At 28.6% G+C, this 18804-nt stretch overlaps 2 protein-coding genes across 4 annotated transcripts; both read left to right on the top strand.

The window, feature by feature from the left end:
• Positions 1-519: 519 nt before the first annotated feature.
• LOC117176315 lies at positions 520-2921 on the top strand. 3 transcript variants are annotated; one of them, XM_033366531.1, is made up of 4 exons: positions 520-780; positions 1375-1892; positions 2042-2159; positions 2299-2921. In XM_033366531.1, the coding sequence occupies exons 1-4, from the start codon at positions 756-758 to the stop codon at positions 2523-2525; spliced, it is 888 nt and encodes a 295-aa protein (XP_033222422.1). In that variant the 5' UTR covers positions 520-755; the 3' UTR covers positions 2526-2921. The 3 variants fall into 3 exon arrangements, with proteins under 3 accessions (XP_033222422.1, XP_033222423.1, XP_033222421.1); XM_033366532.1 differs by having other exon boundaries at positions 520-738; XM_033366530.1 differs by lacking the exon at positions 520-780 and adding an exon at positions 900-1093.
• Positions 2922-7328: 4407 nt separating this feature from the next.
• On the top strand, positions 7329-18675 carry LOC117176896 (aldo-keto reductase family 1 member B1-like). Its single transcript, XM_033367268.1, has 5 exons — positions 7329-7831; positions 15927-16409; positions 16606-16812; positions 16991-17139; positions 18396-18675. The coding sequence occupies exons 1-5, from the start codon at positions 7757-7759 to the stop codon at positions 18436-18438; spliced, it is 957 nt and encodes a 318-aa protein (XP_033223159.1). The 5' UTR covers positions 7329-7756; the 3' UTR covers positions 18439-18675.
• Positions 18676-18804: the final 129 nt, after the last annotated feature.

Raw genomic sequence — 18804 nt, forward strand, 5'->3', positions numbered from 1 at the left:
ATGATAACCCAGTGGGTACAAGCGTTAAAGAACATATTTAGAACGAGTTGTAAATGTCCTAAGTCAGTCCATATAACGCTCCATAAACATACAATGTTCCAGAGATGTTTTCAAGACGCATTTCGAACATCAAACGTTTTTAGAACATTATTTGGTCTGACTTGGTACAGTTTTTAAAACGTTCCAAGGACGTATTTTGACTTGTACGTCCAAGAAACGTTTTTAGGACGTTTCAGTTACATTCTTAAATGTTGTGCCCACTGGCAAAATGTGTACGTTGTTCTCGTAAAATCTAGTCTCTATTATTTTTCTGTTTTTTTACCAAATTTATTTTAAATTATTTATCGTTGGAAAATCGAATGTATTTTGAAATTGTATCAAATTTAAAAATAAAATACAATTTTCCGCATAATTCTCATATCTGCAGAAATCAATAATTTTGACAACTATTTAGTGTTTACGAAACAAATTTCTCACAAGACCTTTTCCAAATATTCTATTTTTCGCCAGGACTGTTAGTATAATCAAGGACGTTACGTGAAGAACATGTTACCTATTTAATATTATCTTTATTAAAAATTGAATGACTGTTCAAATTTAAATATATTATTTAAAATCGAGAAAAATTATTGACTAATTAGAAAGAAATACTAAATAACTTGCAATTATTTAAGAATTGGAATAAAAAATCAGAAGTTTTTACTCCAGAAGAAAAGTTTCTGATTCTTTCTTGTAAGGGTGAGCCTGTTTTTTATATGGTAACCGAAATAAGGAAAAAAGGTACTAGAACATTATTATTTTCATTTTTCAATTTTAATCATCGATCACTTTCTTGATTTTCTTTTTTTTTACGTCGCTTTTTTCTCATTTGTGATTAAAAATAGGTTAGAATCAGAAGAATTAAACATAAATATTAGAAATAAAGAACAACGTAAATAAAATTAGCTCAGAATTTGTCATGTATATCAGTTTGATTTATTTCAAGGGGATAATTAAACTTAGAATTATTTAAATTTAGGATATCAATGATAAGTTTTAATGGTTAATAATCGCCCATTGGAAGACCAGATAATACAAAATGCAGTTGTAAAAAGTAAATCGAAAAAATGCCTAGATATAAAACCGACTTTTCCTCTTTTTTTATCAATAAGTAGTTATTAAAACTTTTTTATCTTTTTATATTTTGAAAAATGCAAATTAGGTTAACAAAGCGTAGAAAGATATCTTGAAATAACCACAATGTTCAACAAATGCTTAATTCGTGAAAAGATTGTTTAAATTCCGTAATACGTAATAATATGTAGAACGGAAAAAGAATTCACTTTATAGAAGAAAAGTCTACAAAATAAAAAATTTTTTACAAATTTTTTACAGGTGCACATTTCTCTTTGAAAATGACTTTAAGTCCAAATATTGAAGTGATTTCAACTAAAGATCCAAAAGATGTAAAATACGATAAAAGCCTTTTAAACCAAGTTTTAAATTTAATTTTGATGATGATTGGCTGTATACTCTTAAAAATCGACTACAAACCTCGAGTGAAAAAGAGATTTAAGGATATTTTCAGTGACAGGAGTTTAGAAATGTTGCGAAGCGACCTGGAAAATTTGTTATGTTTCGAAAGCAAATCTTCCGTGACTTGGATGCTTATGGATTTGATGAATAGTCAAGCCGCTAGCGAGTTAAATTGGTCAGAGGATTTAAAAAACTGCACTGATACCAAAAAATTTATGCTCAAAAGGACTTTAATCAGTGTCGTGAATTTCATGATTTTTCGAAGATCGAAGCAGAAAATTACTGCCAAAAATAAAACTCGTCGTTCTGTCTCAACTTTGGAGTCTGGAAATAATTTAGAAAATGGTGAAAGTATTATTTCTCTAAATGGATCCAAGGTTTGTTTTTTAACTAGGAACATTTTTTAAGAAATAAATTTTACTTCCGATTTTGTATAGAATAGAAATTAATAATTAGAGAATGTGTCTTTATTAATTTATGTTTAAAAATATAATTTTAGTTTATAAATGTTTGTCTCGATTTGCAGTCAAAAGCAAAAATTACTTTTCTTTGTGCTTGGTTGCGAAACTTTCATAACGTTAAAAGATTTATTGGAATCTGTAGGCATCTTTTTTCTGCAATTGATTTCATGCGCAACGATAAAGGTAAGCTTCAGAAGTTTTTTTAACACGATATCAAAACTAAAATAATTGTTATTGAAATCGTATGCCAGTTTTTAATTCTAATCTTATTGCATTACAAATTAGTTGGTTCGTAAAATTATTCATGTTTTTCTTATTGCAGATTTTAATTTTGATATGGATTTGTCTCAAGGTCAACTAAACCTTTATGGAGATGATTTTTACGATTGTACCTCGAACAGTGGCATTCATTCTTGTAAAAAGATTTACTGTCCCATCTGTTTCGGGTGGCTTTGGATTCCATTTTATTATCTTATTTCTATTTTTATCTTTCCTCTTGTAAAAATTCTCGTAATCAAATTCACGAATGGAATTCGGTTTCTGCCCTGATTAAAAAAAAAATGACTTTAATTTGTGACTTGGAGTCTAAGGTCAAATGAGAATTCTATAGATTCTAAAAAGCTAATTTTTCCAAAGAAGGTCTTTATGTATCACTTTTTTTTTGGTAGAAGAAAGTGAAAAAAGAAAGAAAGAGTACGTTTTTTCAAAATAAAAAAATGGTAATTTGATATCTAATAGATGAAGCAAGGATAAATGTAGAATTTTGTTATCTACAAGCTTTCCAATTTAAAAAGACAGCTGTACAAACTTGTAAAATTTGAACATTTATTTTGATGTAATTTTTACTAAAGAATCTTATTTATATAGATACAATGAATCAAAGATATGTTTGTGTTAATTTGTTAAATTATTAAATTTGAAAATAAAAGCTTTTATTTATTGAAACAAATGAGTTGATTTTATTTTTACTTTTCGATTTCATCTCTCAGAGATTAAAATTGCTTAATACATACACAGCTGAAGTTTAATTAGATATCATTTTCTCAGTCTCATGATTTATTACTTAATTATTATGCAATATGAATAGGAATATAATACGTTATCACTAATTATTATCAGTCCCTGGAATATAATAGTATAATAATACATGTTTTATTACAGTGAAAACATATTTCTACCTAAAAAGACCTTTTTATTTAAAATTAGTTAATTATTTAATTAATTTTTAATTTAAGATGATCTGCAATTTTTTTCTCTCGCTATCAGCAAAAAATGGGATGTCAATCATACTTTTTTTTGGCAGACTTTAAAAACTAAGAAAATTTCTTAAATTAAACTCATAACAGCAAATAGATATTTTTTCTCATTTATTATCAAACTTCATTTGGTTGTAATATACTTTCTACATTTTAAAATAAAAATGAAATAAAAAATAATGATAATAATTATTATGGATATATAATTTAATCCTTGTTTTGTACCTACATCATCGCAAAAGATTTTAAACATCATAATAAATTAACTTATCATCATCTCATCAATCACTTGACTTAGTCCGTGGCTATGAAAAACCGAGTTCGCCCGAGAACGCGTTAAAGAAAATATAATAATTATTATTATATTGATGAAAATATTGAAAATTAAAATTATATTTCTTTGGGCTAATCGGATTTTGATTTATGTGTTGTTTACTTGTTGGTGCTTTATAATTTCTTAGTTGTATTGATTTGTACCAATCACTATTGGGCATAAGTTCAAAAATAAAGTCAAAGTCAAATCTCAAAAGTAAAAAAAAAATAAATAATAAAGTAAAATTGGAAGGTAAAACTTTGGAATGTTTGCTAATTCGACGATCGAAATTATCTCAATTATAACAGTTATTAATTGAATTTTTCAGCAATTTGGAAGTTTATTATTTTAAAGAGTTTTATTTGATATCTTTTGTATGATAACGATTTTCCTGAAAATAGGAAAATACATTATTTTTAATAAAATAAATGAAGATACCATATTGAACTTAATACATCAAATCGAAATATATTGCATTTTTAACAAAATAAGTTAATTTTCAACCAAAAAAGATTTTGTACTAAATGAGATAAATTTTCAATCAAAGAGTTAAGTTTTCCAGATAAAAATTCGAATGTTTTAGAAAGGTGTGTACATTAAAACCGAAATATATATTATTGCATTTCATAATATGCATTGGTATTGAAACATACGTATTTTCAATGCACGCATCCTAGCGTAAAGTGGTTCTAAGCAAATTTTTAGATATAATTTAGGTGAAATATTTTGGTAAATAAAATGATATTGTAACTTGTATCCTTTTTCCAAAAAGTTAATTTTTTAATTTTTATTATATTTTATTAAAAAGAGTTTCTAACAAATTTGTAGGTCTTTTTTGGTAGAACAACTTTTGCATTTTCAGTTCCTTTTCGTCTCTTATGTCTTTTTTCCACAAATGTAATTTTTTATTTTTAATATCATTTTTTACGATTAAAAGAAAATCTACTAGTTCTATTTCAAAAATAGTAATAAAAATTGGGGGGGGGCGGTGAAAAACTTTTAGCTATTCAGTTTTTTCCGTGCCTCGTATTGTTTTTCAAAAATCTATTTTTTTAATTTAAAATGTTATTTTTTCCGACTAAAACAAAAACTACGCATTCAATTTAAAAAATTGTTCATAATTAATTTGTAGTTATTTTTTGGATGAGCAACTTTTGTCTATTCATTTTTTTAATAGCTTGTGTCTTTTTCACAAAAATTTAGTTTGTTTATTTGTCATGTCATTTTTCACGAATAAAATAGAAACTACCCCTTTTATCAAAAAGTGGTTAATAACAGATTTGTAGATCTTTTTTTAATGCACAATTTTTAGCTGTTTACATTTTTTGTGTCTTGCATAGTTTGACCACAAAATAAAATATTTTATTTTTCGTTATTTTTTTGTACGATAAAAATTAAAATTTTCGATCTTTCACGAAAATTAAAAAATTTCCTCTTTTTTCATATCGTGCGTTGTTTGGTTTGAAATATTCATTTTCTTTTGCTTTTTGGAATTTTTAAATTGCTAAAAGGCCACCCATGCAACAGAACGGCCGGAAAGGTGATTTCGCGGCAAAATGCGTTCCGTCCGTTTGCAAAGTTGTCAAACACGTGCACCGGATGACTGTAACCAATTCTTCGTAGGTTTCGACGTCGATTACAACGTAGGAATTATTAATTAATGTAAATTAATTATTAATTAATTAATTTAATCAATTATTAATTAATTAATTAAATTAATACTTAAGATCCTTCACGGTAAAAAAATTGAGCTGTGACAGGGATATTATTCCTTATTATAGCCAAACATTTAGCTGAAAACGAACGAAGGAATTTAGAAAGATCCCTGGATCAGAGAAAATAAATATCCTTGACCATTTTCCATATACCAGGGATATCGTATAGTCAAACCCCTAATAAGTATAGCTATAATACGGATATTAAGAATAGGTGTCTGAAGCAATTATCGGAAGAGCGCCGGTGCATTATGGGAGCAGCGAAATAAAATGGCGACGGTCTAATCGGGAGCAGTGACAGTTGAGATTTACTTTGGACAATTAGACGCTTTTTACCACTTAAAATATGCGCGATTGTTAATATTAAATGGAGTTTATGATGCAGTAATAATAATTTACATTTTTTTCAATTGTAGGCGATAACTATATTAAAATATCAAGAAACGCGATAAAAACAACAAACTTGACCTTCAAATGCATTACACGGATTTCAGGGAAATTCATTTTCGCGATACCAAACGAAAAATTGGCTACTATAAGTTAATATATTTCTATAACAACTAAATTTTTTTTCTAATCTGAAGATAATACAATTATACATAATCTGTCGAAAATAATAAACTTTCGAACTTAGCAATTTTGTCCAAATTCCTAATTTACGAGAACAATTTACATAAAATAACTAAATGTGTAACTCTTCTAACTAAATGTTTTACCTAATCCAAGCGTACACTTACTTTGAGTTTAATATATTCTCGGTTCACTCGTTCGCCTCAAGATTTTTTTTTCCGTGTACATAATTATAGGATCCCACGTCGGATTTTTCAACAAGGAAATCGAAGGTGAAGTATAGTTTAATTCTCTACCAAATTTTTCGATTTTCAACAAACAAAAAAATGAAATTGTTACAAAAATAATTGAATTTTCAATTGAAAACGGTGAATTTCAAAGGAGACAGTTGAATTTTCGACCAAAAAGAATGATTTTTGACCCAAAGCAAAGAAAATAGTAGAATTTTTAACCAAACTAGATGAATTCTGCACTAAAAATATAATAGTAGACTTTTCAAACAAGAAGAATGAACTTTTAACAAAATCAAGTGGGATTTTATTATTGGGTTCTATATTAATTCAGTTCGCGTTTAACCCTTGTGTTGCCACCCAAAAAAACTCACAGCGTCTGCCACCCGGGTACCTGGGTACCCCGCCAACGAAATTATTGTTAAAAGTCCATTGTAACTTGAAGTAACTATGTGTATTCAATCAATATTTAAGTATTCATATTCTAGGAAGGTATTCCTACTTGAATATAATAATTAAATAATGTGCAGTCACCTTGGTAATACTGAAACAGATATAAAACGTGCACAGCTACATCGCAAATTTCTTGTTTCCGAGGAGGCTCGGTATTACGTCCAAGAATTCAAGAAAATTCAATTAAAAATGTATATATTTTGTTATTATTTATAAAATTATCCATATTTACTTCATATACTATTATAACAAACTTTATTTTTATGATCTACTGTATGAAAATCATGATTTTTTTTGTCGGGGTACCCGGGTGGCTCCACCGTGCTTTTTTTTTAATTGCAAAATATTTCAAGCTAAGAAATTTCTAAAAAGATGTGCAACGCAAATTTCGATAGAGAATCAGTTAAATCATGGTGATATTCGGCCTATCTTTACCAGAAAAAAAGTTATTTAACAAAACGTATGCCGATGGGTACCCGGGTGGCAACACAAGGGTTAAGCAAAAAAGCCTGCCAGTTTCATTTTTTCAAATTAAAATGATTTTAATTAAATTCGAACGTTTTCAAATGCAGATAGTATGCAGTTAGAAATTCGGATGTACTTTCTGCAGATGTCATGCTATTATGTGATTGTTTATTTAAGGGATCTATCAAATGAAACATTATAAATCACAGACGTCCGTTAAATGGGGTTCTTCCGTTCAAAATGCAGCACGCCCCCGCCCGGTAGCTTCATCATTCATCAGTCATCAGCCTCTTGCTAATAGGCTGTATAGTCTTGAACGAAATCTCAGTACTTTTCCACACAGTCTTTCATCGAAATAGAGATCCTTAATCGGAGTTAGTTTGCGCCAGATATTCTGGATATTCGTTGGATTGGAAGTTTTGGCCTTTCCACACACACACATACAATGGATTATGATATGTTCATTGCAGATGATATGTGTATATCTTTTGCAACATATTTTATCATTTACTGACACGGACATAACCCTTCCAAATTATATTAAAAGCGCAAGCGCAATGGCTAATGTGCAGAACCTGAGTGGGGAATCACCCAATGCCACCAAATCTACGAATCTTGCGCCAAGTTTTTTTCCAGTTTGATTCATTCCGTTTCCGTTCAATCGCATTCAATCGTTCATTCAGTTTCCACTTCAGTTTCGTGTAGTCGAGTGTTACCCCTCGCTAGCATACATTTTTTCAAGTTGATTTTAAAGTGAACTTTTTCATCAGGAAGTAAAATGGCCCTAAATGTGCCAAACGTGAAATTCTACAACGGGAACGAAATTCCAATTTTCGGTCTAGGAACTTGGAAGGTAAGGTAGAAAATGAAAAAAACATTTTTTGTAACTTTTTCATTATAACTAATTGGAAGTGTTCCAAATTTTTGTCTTACACTGTGCGTGTTTGTTAGTTTTTGTTTCTTTTTGGTGTTAAAAATTAGAGAATCGTAACTTAACCTAAAAAAAGCGGTTTTGTTTTTCAACATTTAGAAAATATTCAGTAAAATGAAGATTGAAGAAGTACGTTAATATGTACTTATTCCTAATTATTTGTAACACATATTACTAATAGAGAGCAAGCAGAAGATACCTACTTCAAATACATTATGGTAAAACTATAGAATAGCGGCTTCTCCCGTATGATTCTTTAACGTTAAAAAATATCAAAAACTTATTATTTGATGAATTCTGAATGCAAATGGTGGGGGCAGAACATTTTCGAGGATTTTTTAATTTAATATTTAAGAAAACTGACAGCAACGTTAGTTACGTACCTGACTCTAATCCAATCAAAAATCCATTCATAACAAATTTTAAATTTTGTACACTCAATAATTCATAATTTCATTATCATATCATACTTAACGCAGAAAGATTCGTATGTTTAGACTCGATCGCATTTTAATAAATGAGCGTGAACATACAATATTGTCCAAACGTATAGACACAGAAAAAACACCTACAAAAAACTCTACAATTAGTTCTTGTCATTTTATTGTCAATTACTTTTCACATGTCTTTAATATCTTTGAGGTTATGCTTTTTTTTTGTTAATAAAATGTTTGTATTTTTAATTTGGCTATTAACGAACACTTATATGTATTTTACAGAAGTTTAGTGTATACAAGTTCAATCAGAATTAATTTTTGTGATCAAAGTATAGTGATTTCAGTCAGGTATGCAAGATGCATTTCAGCTTCATTTTTTGTAAAGAATAATGTGGTTTAAAAATGCTCTTTCCCCATCTTTTTCATTTGGAATTTATCAAATAATAAAAAGTTTTTGATATTTTTTTACGTTAAAGGGTTATACGGGAGAAGCCGCCATTCTATAGTTTTACCATTATTTGATTTGGAAAAATCTTCGGAATTCGTAAAGATTCAACAGCGTCATAAAGTGTAAATTATTCTTTTTATCTATCAGGATTTTTCCACTCTCATGTTGGTTATATAAAATAGATGTTCACTTATAATTAACTTGTTTAATTTTAACTAATCTTAGAACTGACTTAGATAAAAAAAATGTAATTTTATCAGATATATAGAGGCACTGCGCCATTTTCAAATATATTGATATATAATAATATATATATATATATATATATAAAATATTTTCAATCTAAATACTAATTTGCTTAAAAGCTTGTAATAATTTTACTTAAAGTAACTTTTTCTAAAATTAGATGCCAGTTCTTTAAAAATAAATTGTTTTTAAATTTCCAATCTTTAAAATTTGAACTCTTCGCAATTTTTACGTTCTCATTCATGAGAGTAATCTAATCGTCGAAATTTTTTTATCGCTGGTTTTAACGTATCTTTGCGTTTCGGCACTCACAGAGTACGAAAAGCATACCATTTTTTCGCATCTGCCTAAGTCTGTATGCATGGTTACCTGAATGTGTAGCAGCCACGCTAACTTTTGAAGGATTTGTCCAATTGATTCAGCCTTTGATACACTTGTTAAGGCTCGCAAAATAAAGATTAAGCTCGTTAAACAGATATTTCCAAACAAAATGAAAAAATTTAGAGCATTTTCAAAATTAAAAATTTTTTCTTCAAATAGAAAATGTTGACAAAGTTCATTATAGGCGGGTAGAAGACTTGCAAATTATGCAAATAAAATTTTCAATTTCGATGAAAGTTAGAAAAATTATATACTTTTGAAAATTTTGAAAATGTTCAGAAAAATAGAAAAAAATATTTTTCTGATTGATTAGGAAATTTCATTTAAATTCTTCACTAGATATAAAATATATTTAGAAAGTAACTTAGTTAAATTTTTCGATTAGACAAATATTCAAAAAGCTAGAGCTTTTTCAAAATTTGAAGACAAAAAATGTTGAGTTTTATACATTTTTGTCAAATTTTCTAGTACACGGCAAAAAGAATTACAAATTATCCTCATGACATTCTTAAATTTAATAAAAATTAAAAAAGTTATATGCTTGTCAACATTTTGAAAATGTTCAATAAAAAGTAGGGGGGGGGGGGTGTTTAATAGATTAAGAAATATTAATTCAAATTTCTACTAAATTTAAAATATCCTTTTCAAAAACATGCAATTTTTGTTTTTAAGAGATCCGTAAGTTTAAAGCATTGTTTTTAGTAGATTTTAACAAGATTTGCAAATTATATTGATGAAGTTTTTTAATTGGGCATAAATTATCAAGCGCGAGTTTCGTAATGAGAATGTTATCGTCAAAGCAGTAGGTACCTTGAGAACCTTCTTTAAAAACAAATCGAACAAAATTTCAGTTACAATTTATGGCTGTAATTCCTCAGAAGTTTGAATCACAGTTTTCGATTTAAGCTATAATATTTATGATATTTGAATAAATTTAGTTAAAGTGTACGCATTAAGTATGTACACTACAAACAGTCAAACTCAAAAGATGCCTATGTTTAAAATGATTGATAAAGTCAACAACAAAATATCTATTATTAATTTCTGTAGATCTTGATGAAGGCTTCTAAGCACAATTCAGAAAATAATAATTCGTGTTAAAATTGTGTATTTAACAGTAGTTATTTAAAGGTTTAGTTTTTTTCTTTCCCTTTAGGGAAAAGTTACAGTTTTTATGTAATACTAATGATCAAGGTCATATTTTATTCTTCAAATGACTCTAAATTTCTATTTGGGTTCATTTTATTTTTAAAAAATGAATTCGGAAATCATGCAGTTATTATTGTTATAACAATTATAATTTAAATTTTAATTAACACCTCCAGAATAGGATTTTAGAGAATCCTTCAAAAAATAAATTGAGGCCTTGATCATTAGGATTAAATAAAAATTGTAACTTTTCCCTAAAAAAAGGGGAAAAATATATATTTAAATAAACAGTTTTGACCTGAATTATTTTTTTTCTGAAGTTTGCTTAGAAGCCTCCATCGAAATTTACAGAAATTATTAATCGATCTTTTTTTGTTGATTTTATCAATCATTTTAAAGATAGGCAACTTTTGAGATTGATTGTACGTTAAAAAAACGTTGCGAAAACGAGCGCGAAGAGCGCATGGAGAATTAGCCCGTACTTTAAACAACTCTTTTATTTTCACAATTCACATTGATATTAAGATACGAATTCGCGTCGGAAATACTATAAGACGTTACCACCGGTACTAGTTATTTAGGTGGAATTTCTGGAAAATTATCAGTATACCGGTACTGTTTGACCGCTTTCTGATTCCCAATAACCATTTCGAGGCTTCCTAACGATTGGGTGCCAACGCACGCGACACGACTTGACGGTACTTAACCAAAAATAAAAGCAATAAAAAAATTAACCGAGAAGTTAGCGCTAGAAAGTCTTTCTAGTGTAATTGAGCAAGATGAGGCTAGAAGTTGGCCAAAACTAAAAGGTGCTCACTCGCTTCATCAAATCATGGAAGTTCTATCTCGGGCGAGCAAAGCACGAAGGTTGCACCTTCATGCTTTGCTCGCCCGAGATAGCACTTTAATGTTTTGATGGAGCGAGCGAGCATCTTCTAGTTTTTGGCAACTTCTAGCTCCATCTTGTTCAATTCCGCGATCTAAAACTTTCTAGTCCTTACTTCTTAGTTAGCTTTTTATTGTTTATATTTTTGGTTAAGTATCATCTAGTCGATCGCGTGCGTTGGCATCCTATCGTTAGGACGCCTCGATTTGTTTTGACGATTTTCTATACCAAACCAACCCTGGCCGTTACACATAGAAGATTGTCCATTTTTCCTTGTGATTAAATCTGTCGACGTGTTAGGGTACTTTTTCACGGAGGTCGAATTTGAATAGTGATGAATTAATTTGACACATCGAGTTCGTACCTAGGTTCTCAACCAATCAAAATTGCCATAAACCAACAAAGCAGCTAGAAATGAGCCCTATGAAAAATATCAATTCCACGATAAATTCAAAACAAGGCTCCTTGAAAAGGTACCCTTATATATCCGATATTACTCAGAAGCAGGGGGTGGCTCTCCAATAAAGACCTTTAGATTAAATGTGACATGAGATTTGACCGCAGCCAAGTGGCGGCGCTGGCTGTACTTGTAGGCCGACATTATTGAAACGCATGGGGAAAATAAAAATTATATTTATTTTAATTGTTAAAACACGTTTTTTGCATAGATTTATCTCAATAAAATATTGTATAGTAAATTAAATGTCCAATTAATTAATAAGTACTAAAAACATGTGGAAAAAATATTATTTGATGATTAAATACGTATACACTTTTGAGAAAGTACCCAATAATAATTCTACAAAACGAAGATGCAATTTTCAAAATTGACATAATTAAATATTTTAAACTGTGAAAATTGTGAATTTCAATTATATTCTCTTTTTTAACATTTATAATGATGATTGAAAATTGAAGCTCACGCTTAATTAAACCAAATTATTAAACATCTATATTTCTTTTAAAGATAGAAAATAATTTACGTTCTTTCATTAAAAGATATTTATAAAAATTAATTATGTTATAAAAACTATCTATTGTTACAAATATGTAGAATATTTCTAACGCTATGTATTATAAAGAATAGGAATTATAGAATAAATAAATATTGATATATTTGTAGAAGAAAAAACTGTATTTGTTAACCATTCCTTTAAAAACAATACTGTTTTTTAATTTTTTGACGACAACTTTTATAAATTATTTTGTTAATATTATTGAAAAGTCATGTTATCAATAATTCACGTTCAAACCCCGTTTAATTGCATATTTTACTCATTATGTCTCGTTTAAATTAATTTTTTATAGTGCAATGCTTATTTTCTAATTATTTTTATTGTGAACTAAGAAGGTTGCAATCTTTAAAAAAATTGTAAGGAATTAGAAATATTTTCCAATTTTTTAATAACAACTTTAATGACTTATTTAATTAATATTATGGAAAATTTATGTTACCAATAATTTGCGTTTAAAAAAATCGTTTAAATGCATATTTTTACTCATCTCGTTAAAATAAAAAAATTTTATTATTGTGCAAAACTATTTTTAAATTTTGTTTGAACAACTGCAATACATTGTTTTATGAATATTAATTTAAAAAGTTGGAACACAATTCAATATAAACTTGCACTATTTCAAAATAAATTCCTTTAATCGTCATTGTATCCAAAAACAACACACTTATACCCCATTATTCCTGTTCATCATAAAAAAAATATTGATAAATTTTCAGTCTAAAAACCTCAAAACTTAATCATAAAGAAAAAAAACATCGAAAATTTCTGTTTTTATAATTAAAAAAAGCACAAAATTTCACATTTATGATACCCCATGCATTTCAATAATTTTCGACCTGAAAGTACAGCCAGCGCCGTCCTCGGCCTCGTTCAACATTACCGTCACTTTCATTTCAGAGAGCCACGACCCCACGGGGCTGCTCAGAAGGAAATTTACAAAAAACGCGGAATTGTAAGCCTGTGTGGCATTTTCAAGTTGAAATCGTTTAAAATCAATTAATTTGAAATTAAATTACAGTCTTTGAACTCTTTCCCCTATTATCTTTTTTTTTTAAGTTCCCGATTAAAAACGAGCTATTTGTTGAAAATTTAACTTTCCAGGCTTATAATTCAACTGTTTAAAAAAATTGTCTGCTTTTAGGTTTGAAAATTCGACCATTGGTTGAAAATGCCACTTTTTTTGGTTGAGTTTATTCTCTTCTAATTCAAAATTCATCTATTTGGAAATTATTTTCTTAAAGCGTAATCCTTTTGCTTCCAATATGCAACTGTCTTGTTCAACATTAGTCTTTTTTTATAGAAAATTTGTCCTGGTAGAATTACAAATCCACCTTTATTGGTTGAAATTTAACTTTTTTGTTGGAAATTCAACTGTCTTCTACAGAAATCTTGTTTTTGCTTAAAAATCAACTATTTCGTTGAAAAATCTTCTCTTTTGATTGAAAGATCATCTATTTGGTTGCAGTTTAATCTTTTAGGGTTTCGTAGCCCCGGGCAGAAACCCTTATAGTTTCGGTCAGATGTCTGTTCGTCTGGCCGTCCGTCTTAAACATCAGTATCGAAATAGGGCCCAAAACGGATATAGGGCCAATATCAACATAAGACTCAAAATTGACATAGGACCCAAAATTGGTATAAGGCCAAAAATATAAGTACCTTTAATAAGTCAGTTGGTTAAAAATTTTACTATTTGGCAAAAGCTTCAATTAGTTTGTTAGAAATTTGTCTAATTTGCATGAAAATTCTTTAATTTTTGGTTGTAAACTCAATTTTTTTATTGCATTTTTTTTTAATTCAATCGTTTGATTGTAAATTAATCTTTCGGGTTTAAAAGCCAACTGGTTTCTAAGCCATTCGACTTTTTAAATTTAAAGTTCAAATCTATTGTTAAAAATTCAACTGCTTTATTGAAAATGCAATATAATTAGACTTGAAAACTTAGAAATTTAAAGCGTTTCACATTGAACTCAATATTGTGTCTATATTAGTCTTATTCAAAACAAAATTTAATCTCCTATTTTTTGTGAAAAGTCACTCAATTTTCCTTGTTTCAAAACATTTTGGGTTGCGAAGTCCGAATTATTAAAAAAATGAAAAATCTTGATATTCAAATTACACAGTATCAAATTCAAAGCCCTAATTGTTGAGAAATTTTAAGTTTAATATGTTCAAAATGAATATTCCGGAATGAAAAAATTAATATAAATTATAACATTTAAATTTTTTAAGTTTATTTTTATTGTAAATAAATTTATTATTTCAGTCATTCAGTACCTGATTCCTGCTTTTTGCATTATCTTTAACAATTTGGTGCACATTTTTGTGGTCTTGTGTCGAAATTCCAGGCAACTTTCTTTGTAATTTTATGTGACTTTTTTAGGCCTTCTTTTTCGATCCAATGCCTGCCTGATGAATCGAAAATCTAAATGGTTAAAATTATACTTTTCATTGATACGCCTTTTTACGTATTTTATCACATAAATGGTTTTGTTAGAAAATATGTATACTAAAATGATTTTTGAAAACTTTTAAACCGTAGACTTGATTTCTGTTCCTAAATGATCGATTTCTTAGTAATCTCTATGAAGCAAGTTTGTTTTGCTCATTCTGCGATTCGATATATTTCGGCGTTTAAAAAAAAACCCCATCTAGATGGTAAAACTTGATGTTCGATGAATTTCGCGCGACAATAAAGTATGTAAATGTTGGACAAAAATTGATTTATATACATTTCAGAAAATTCCAAGCTGTCACGAAAAATGCGAGAATCATTTTCACAAACTTAAACAAAACAAATATATATATTGTAGTCATTTTAAATTTATATTTAATTGCAAATTTCATCCTGTAATTTGTATGGCTTTAAGTCTTAGGCAACTGTAAAATAAAATGAAAAACAAATTTTAATTAATTCATCACTCACTTTAACTTCTCTTTTGAATATAATCTTTATTTAAAATTTCTTTATCCAGATCTCATTACGCAATATAGATTCACAGAATCGATTTTATCATAATTTCGTTTCTATATTGAATTCAGCGTACAAAAATGAATGAGATTATTTATCTTAATCATTTTTTTTCAGTATAATGTATAACGTGTGGTGTTTATTTCAATGTGAAAAGCTTATCTCAAGCTTATCTTTACGAAATTTGAACTTAATTTCATGAACACGATTAATTATAGGTTATTGACAGTTTAATTGTGATAACGATAAGCGAAAATGAAATTTGCGTCATGTAACAAATTTGTCTCTTAACGGAAAATTCTTATCATGTAGGGAGCCCAAAATGTTTTAAAACAGTTTTATTTGATAAAAGATATCGCACAAATATTTTAAACAAAAATATGTACTTCTAAAATCATTAAGTCTAATCAGGATTAATAGAAAACTTTTCTTTTATAGATAAATGTACTATTTTTGCGAAATTTCATGAATAATTTAATTTTTCAGTCCCAACCCGGTGAAGTAACAAAGGCAGTTAAAGATGCAATTGACATCGGTTACAGACACATTGATTGTGCCCACGTTTACGCAAACGAGAAGGAAGTTGGTGAAGCGATTAAGGCAAAAATCGCTGAAGGCGTTGTAAAAAGAGAGGACCTATTTATCACTAGTAAATTATGGAACACTTATCACAAACCAGAACTTGTCGAGCCTATGATTAAAAAAACCCTGGAGGATCTTGGCTTAGATTATTTGGACCTCTACTTGATTCACTGGCCTTTTGCCTACAAGGATGGCTCTGACAATTTCCCTAAAACTCCAGAAGGCTTGCCTTTGCTCGATGACAGTGTAGATTATCTCGATACCTGGAAAGCAATGGAAGCCGTTTTCGCAAAGAAACTAACGAAAAACATCGGTGTCAGTAACTTCAACTCTGAGCAAATCGATAGATTGCTCAAGAACTCTACAATTAAGCCAGTCACGAATCAGGTACTATTTTCTCTTTGATTTTTTTTTATCTTTTACGATAGTAGATAGTAATTTTTTATTTTAACCATTTCTACTTCAAAAATGTTATATTTATTAAAGGGTTGCAAATGTTTAATTAATTTATACAATCTCTTGTTTCGTTCTCGTGAGATCGGATCTAAAAATTGATATTAAATATCATTTTGGTTATTTTCAGATCGAGTGTCATCCCTACCTCAATCAGAAGAAATTATCAGATTACTGCAAAGAAAAGGGAATCGTCATTACTGCTTACAGTCCTCTCGGTTCTCCAGACAGACCGTGGGCGAAGCCTGATGATCCAAAACTTATGGATGACAAAAAACTCCAAGAGCTTGCAAAGAAATACAAGAAATCTGTTGCTCAAGTTCTTATCCGCTATCAGGTTCGTCCTCCGAATTTATTGACTCAGGGATCAATCAAATAATAATTTTATCTCAATTGGAATTCCAATGCCCACATGTATATTTAAATTGGATTATTATTTTTTAAGAATTATTTGTGACGACTTGAATCAATAATAGCGACAGGCATAATGAGATTAATCTTTTTATTCGTTTCAGATCGATCGTGGTCATGTGGTAATTCCGAAATCAGTGACAAAAACTCGCATCGCAGAAAATAGCGAAGTCTTCGATTTCAAGCTCACCGCTGATGATATCGCTTACATCGATTCCTTCGATTGCAACGGCAGAATTTGCCCTATGTTCGGGTAAGTGACAGATAACAAATATCTTCAATTACTGGATCTTTTTCAAGTTGAAAAAATTGATTTATAACTGAAAATTTTTCTATGCAGATTAGGATGTCGATTAGGAATAAACATATTTAAAGGCTATTTCTCAATTTTCTTCCGTTTAATATTGAAAAATGTACTATTTACTTTTTTTTTATTTCAGATTTCCTTTATGTCGTTTGAGGTCAAAAAATATTGTTTTTAAATATTTTTATTACGTACACGATAACAATTTCTTTTATTCCTTGAAATGGCTTCAATTCTATTAAAGACTAACCCTACATTTCTTAAGAAACGAAGTTTTTCGTAATTTTTTTATTGAGTCAATAAATAAAACAAATAAAAGTTTCTAATTTAAATACACTTAAATAATACCTGAAGATATTTTCTCATGGAAGTAGAAACTTTATTAAATTGTGTTTAAATTACTAATAAAACTAGTAAAATTAGTATGCTACTAGGTCAATAAAGACCTCAAAAAAATTTTACTTCGTTTTATAGATTTTGCGATTTATTCTTCAATAAACCAAAACTGTTTCAAAGAATAGAAAAATTTTGTATCTTAAAATTTGTACATTATACAAATCAAAATCTTCTATATACCATATTAAAATGAATGTTTGAATGTCCTTTATAGAATCGTGAACTATGCATTTGATCATGTGACAATCCTTAGCAAAGTTGTTGTGCATGAGCCCACGAAGGTTTCTGAGTTGGTTCAATCAATTTTCAACTGAAAAACAGCAATAAAAAGCATACTTACTCAGCGGCGGCGAAGCCGCCGCCACAGGGCGCAGCTAGTTTGACATAAAACAAAGTAAACAGTAGGAAATAATTATTTTTATCAACAGGAAGAAAATTGAAGTGTAGCGTTTAAAAAATTCAAAATGTTTATTCCTGGTGGTCACCAGGAATATAAATGTAAAATTCTAAGCCTTTAGAATTTAAAGGTTTAACATTTAAACCATTTAAAACTGAGTCATTAACATTTTTAGAATTAACAGTTTTATATTAAAAGCTTTTAAGAATTAACAATGCAAAGTTAAACATTAAACTATTTAAAATGTGAAGGTTTTAAAATTATTGAGGTCTTTTTGTTATTTTAGATAGAGTTTCTAAAGTTTAGAATGCTTTTTACCTTTCTTCTTAATAATTTATTCGTCAATCTTAATTTTTTATGAAATTTGAAATATTAAAGAAAAATATTTGAAATAGTTAATTTTCATTTTCAGAACCGAGGTATCGAAACACTACCCTTTCAACATTCCATTCTAATTGTCACTTTCACGTGACATCTTAAAAATATTACGTTATATTTAATTAATATTTTTGGAAATATTTTTTTTATTGAATATTCTGTGGCGTAATATTTGCGAGATTTAGTCCCCTGCATCCATCATGTCAAGTCTTCCAGCTGCAAGTTTTCTAAACTCTTTAACACAGTAGAGTCTCAATTTTTATTAATTCATAATTTTGTATTCACGTTCCAATGGAAATAAAAAAAATATTTAAAAAATGTAACGCTTATTTTTTCTTATAATAAATAATTCCTTTTACATATACCTACTTTTAATTAATACCTTTCTTACATTTAATAATCTTCCTTAGTGTTATTTTTATGAACTTAAGTTTTATCAGCGA

Source organism: Belonocnema kinseyi, chromosome 7 (assembly GCF_010883055.1).
Source record: "Belonocnema kinseyi isolate 2016_QV_RU_SX_M_011 chromosome 7, B_treatae_v1, whole genome shotgun sequence".
Lineage (NCBI taxonomy): Eukaryota > Metazoa > Arthropoda > Insecta > Hymenoptera > Cynipidae > Belonocnema > Belonocnema kinseyi.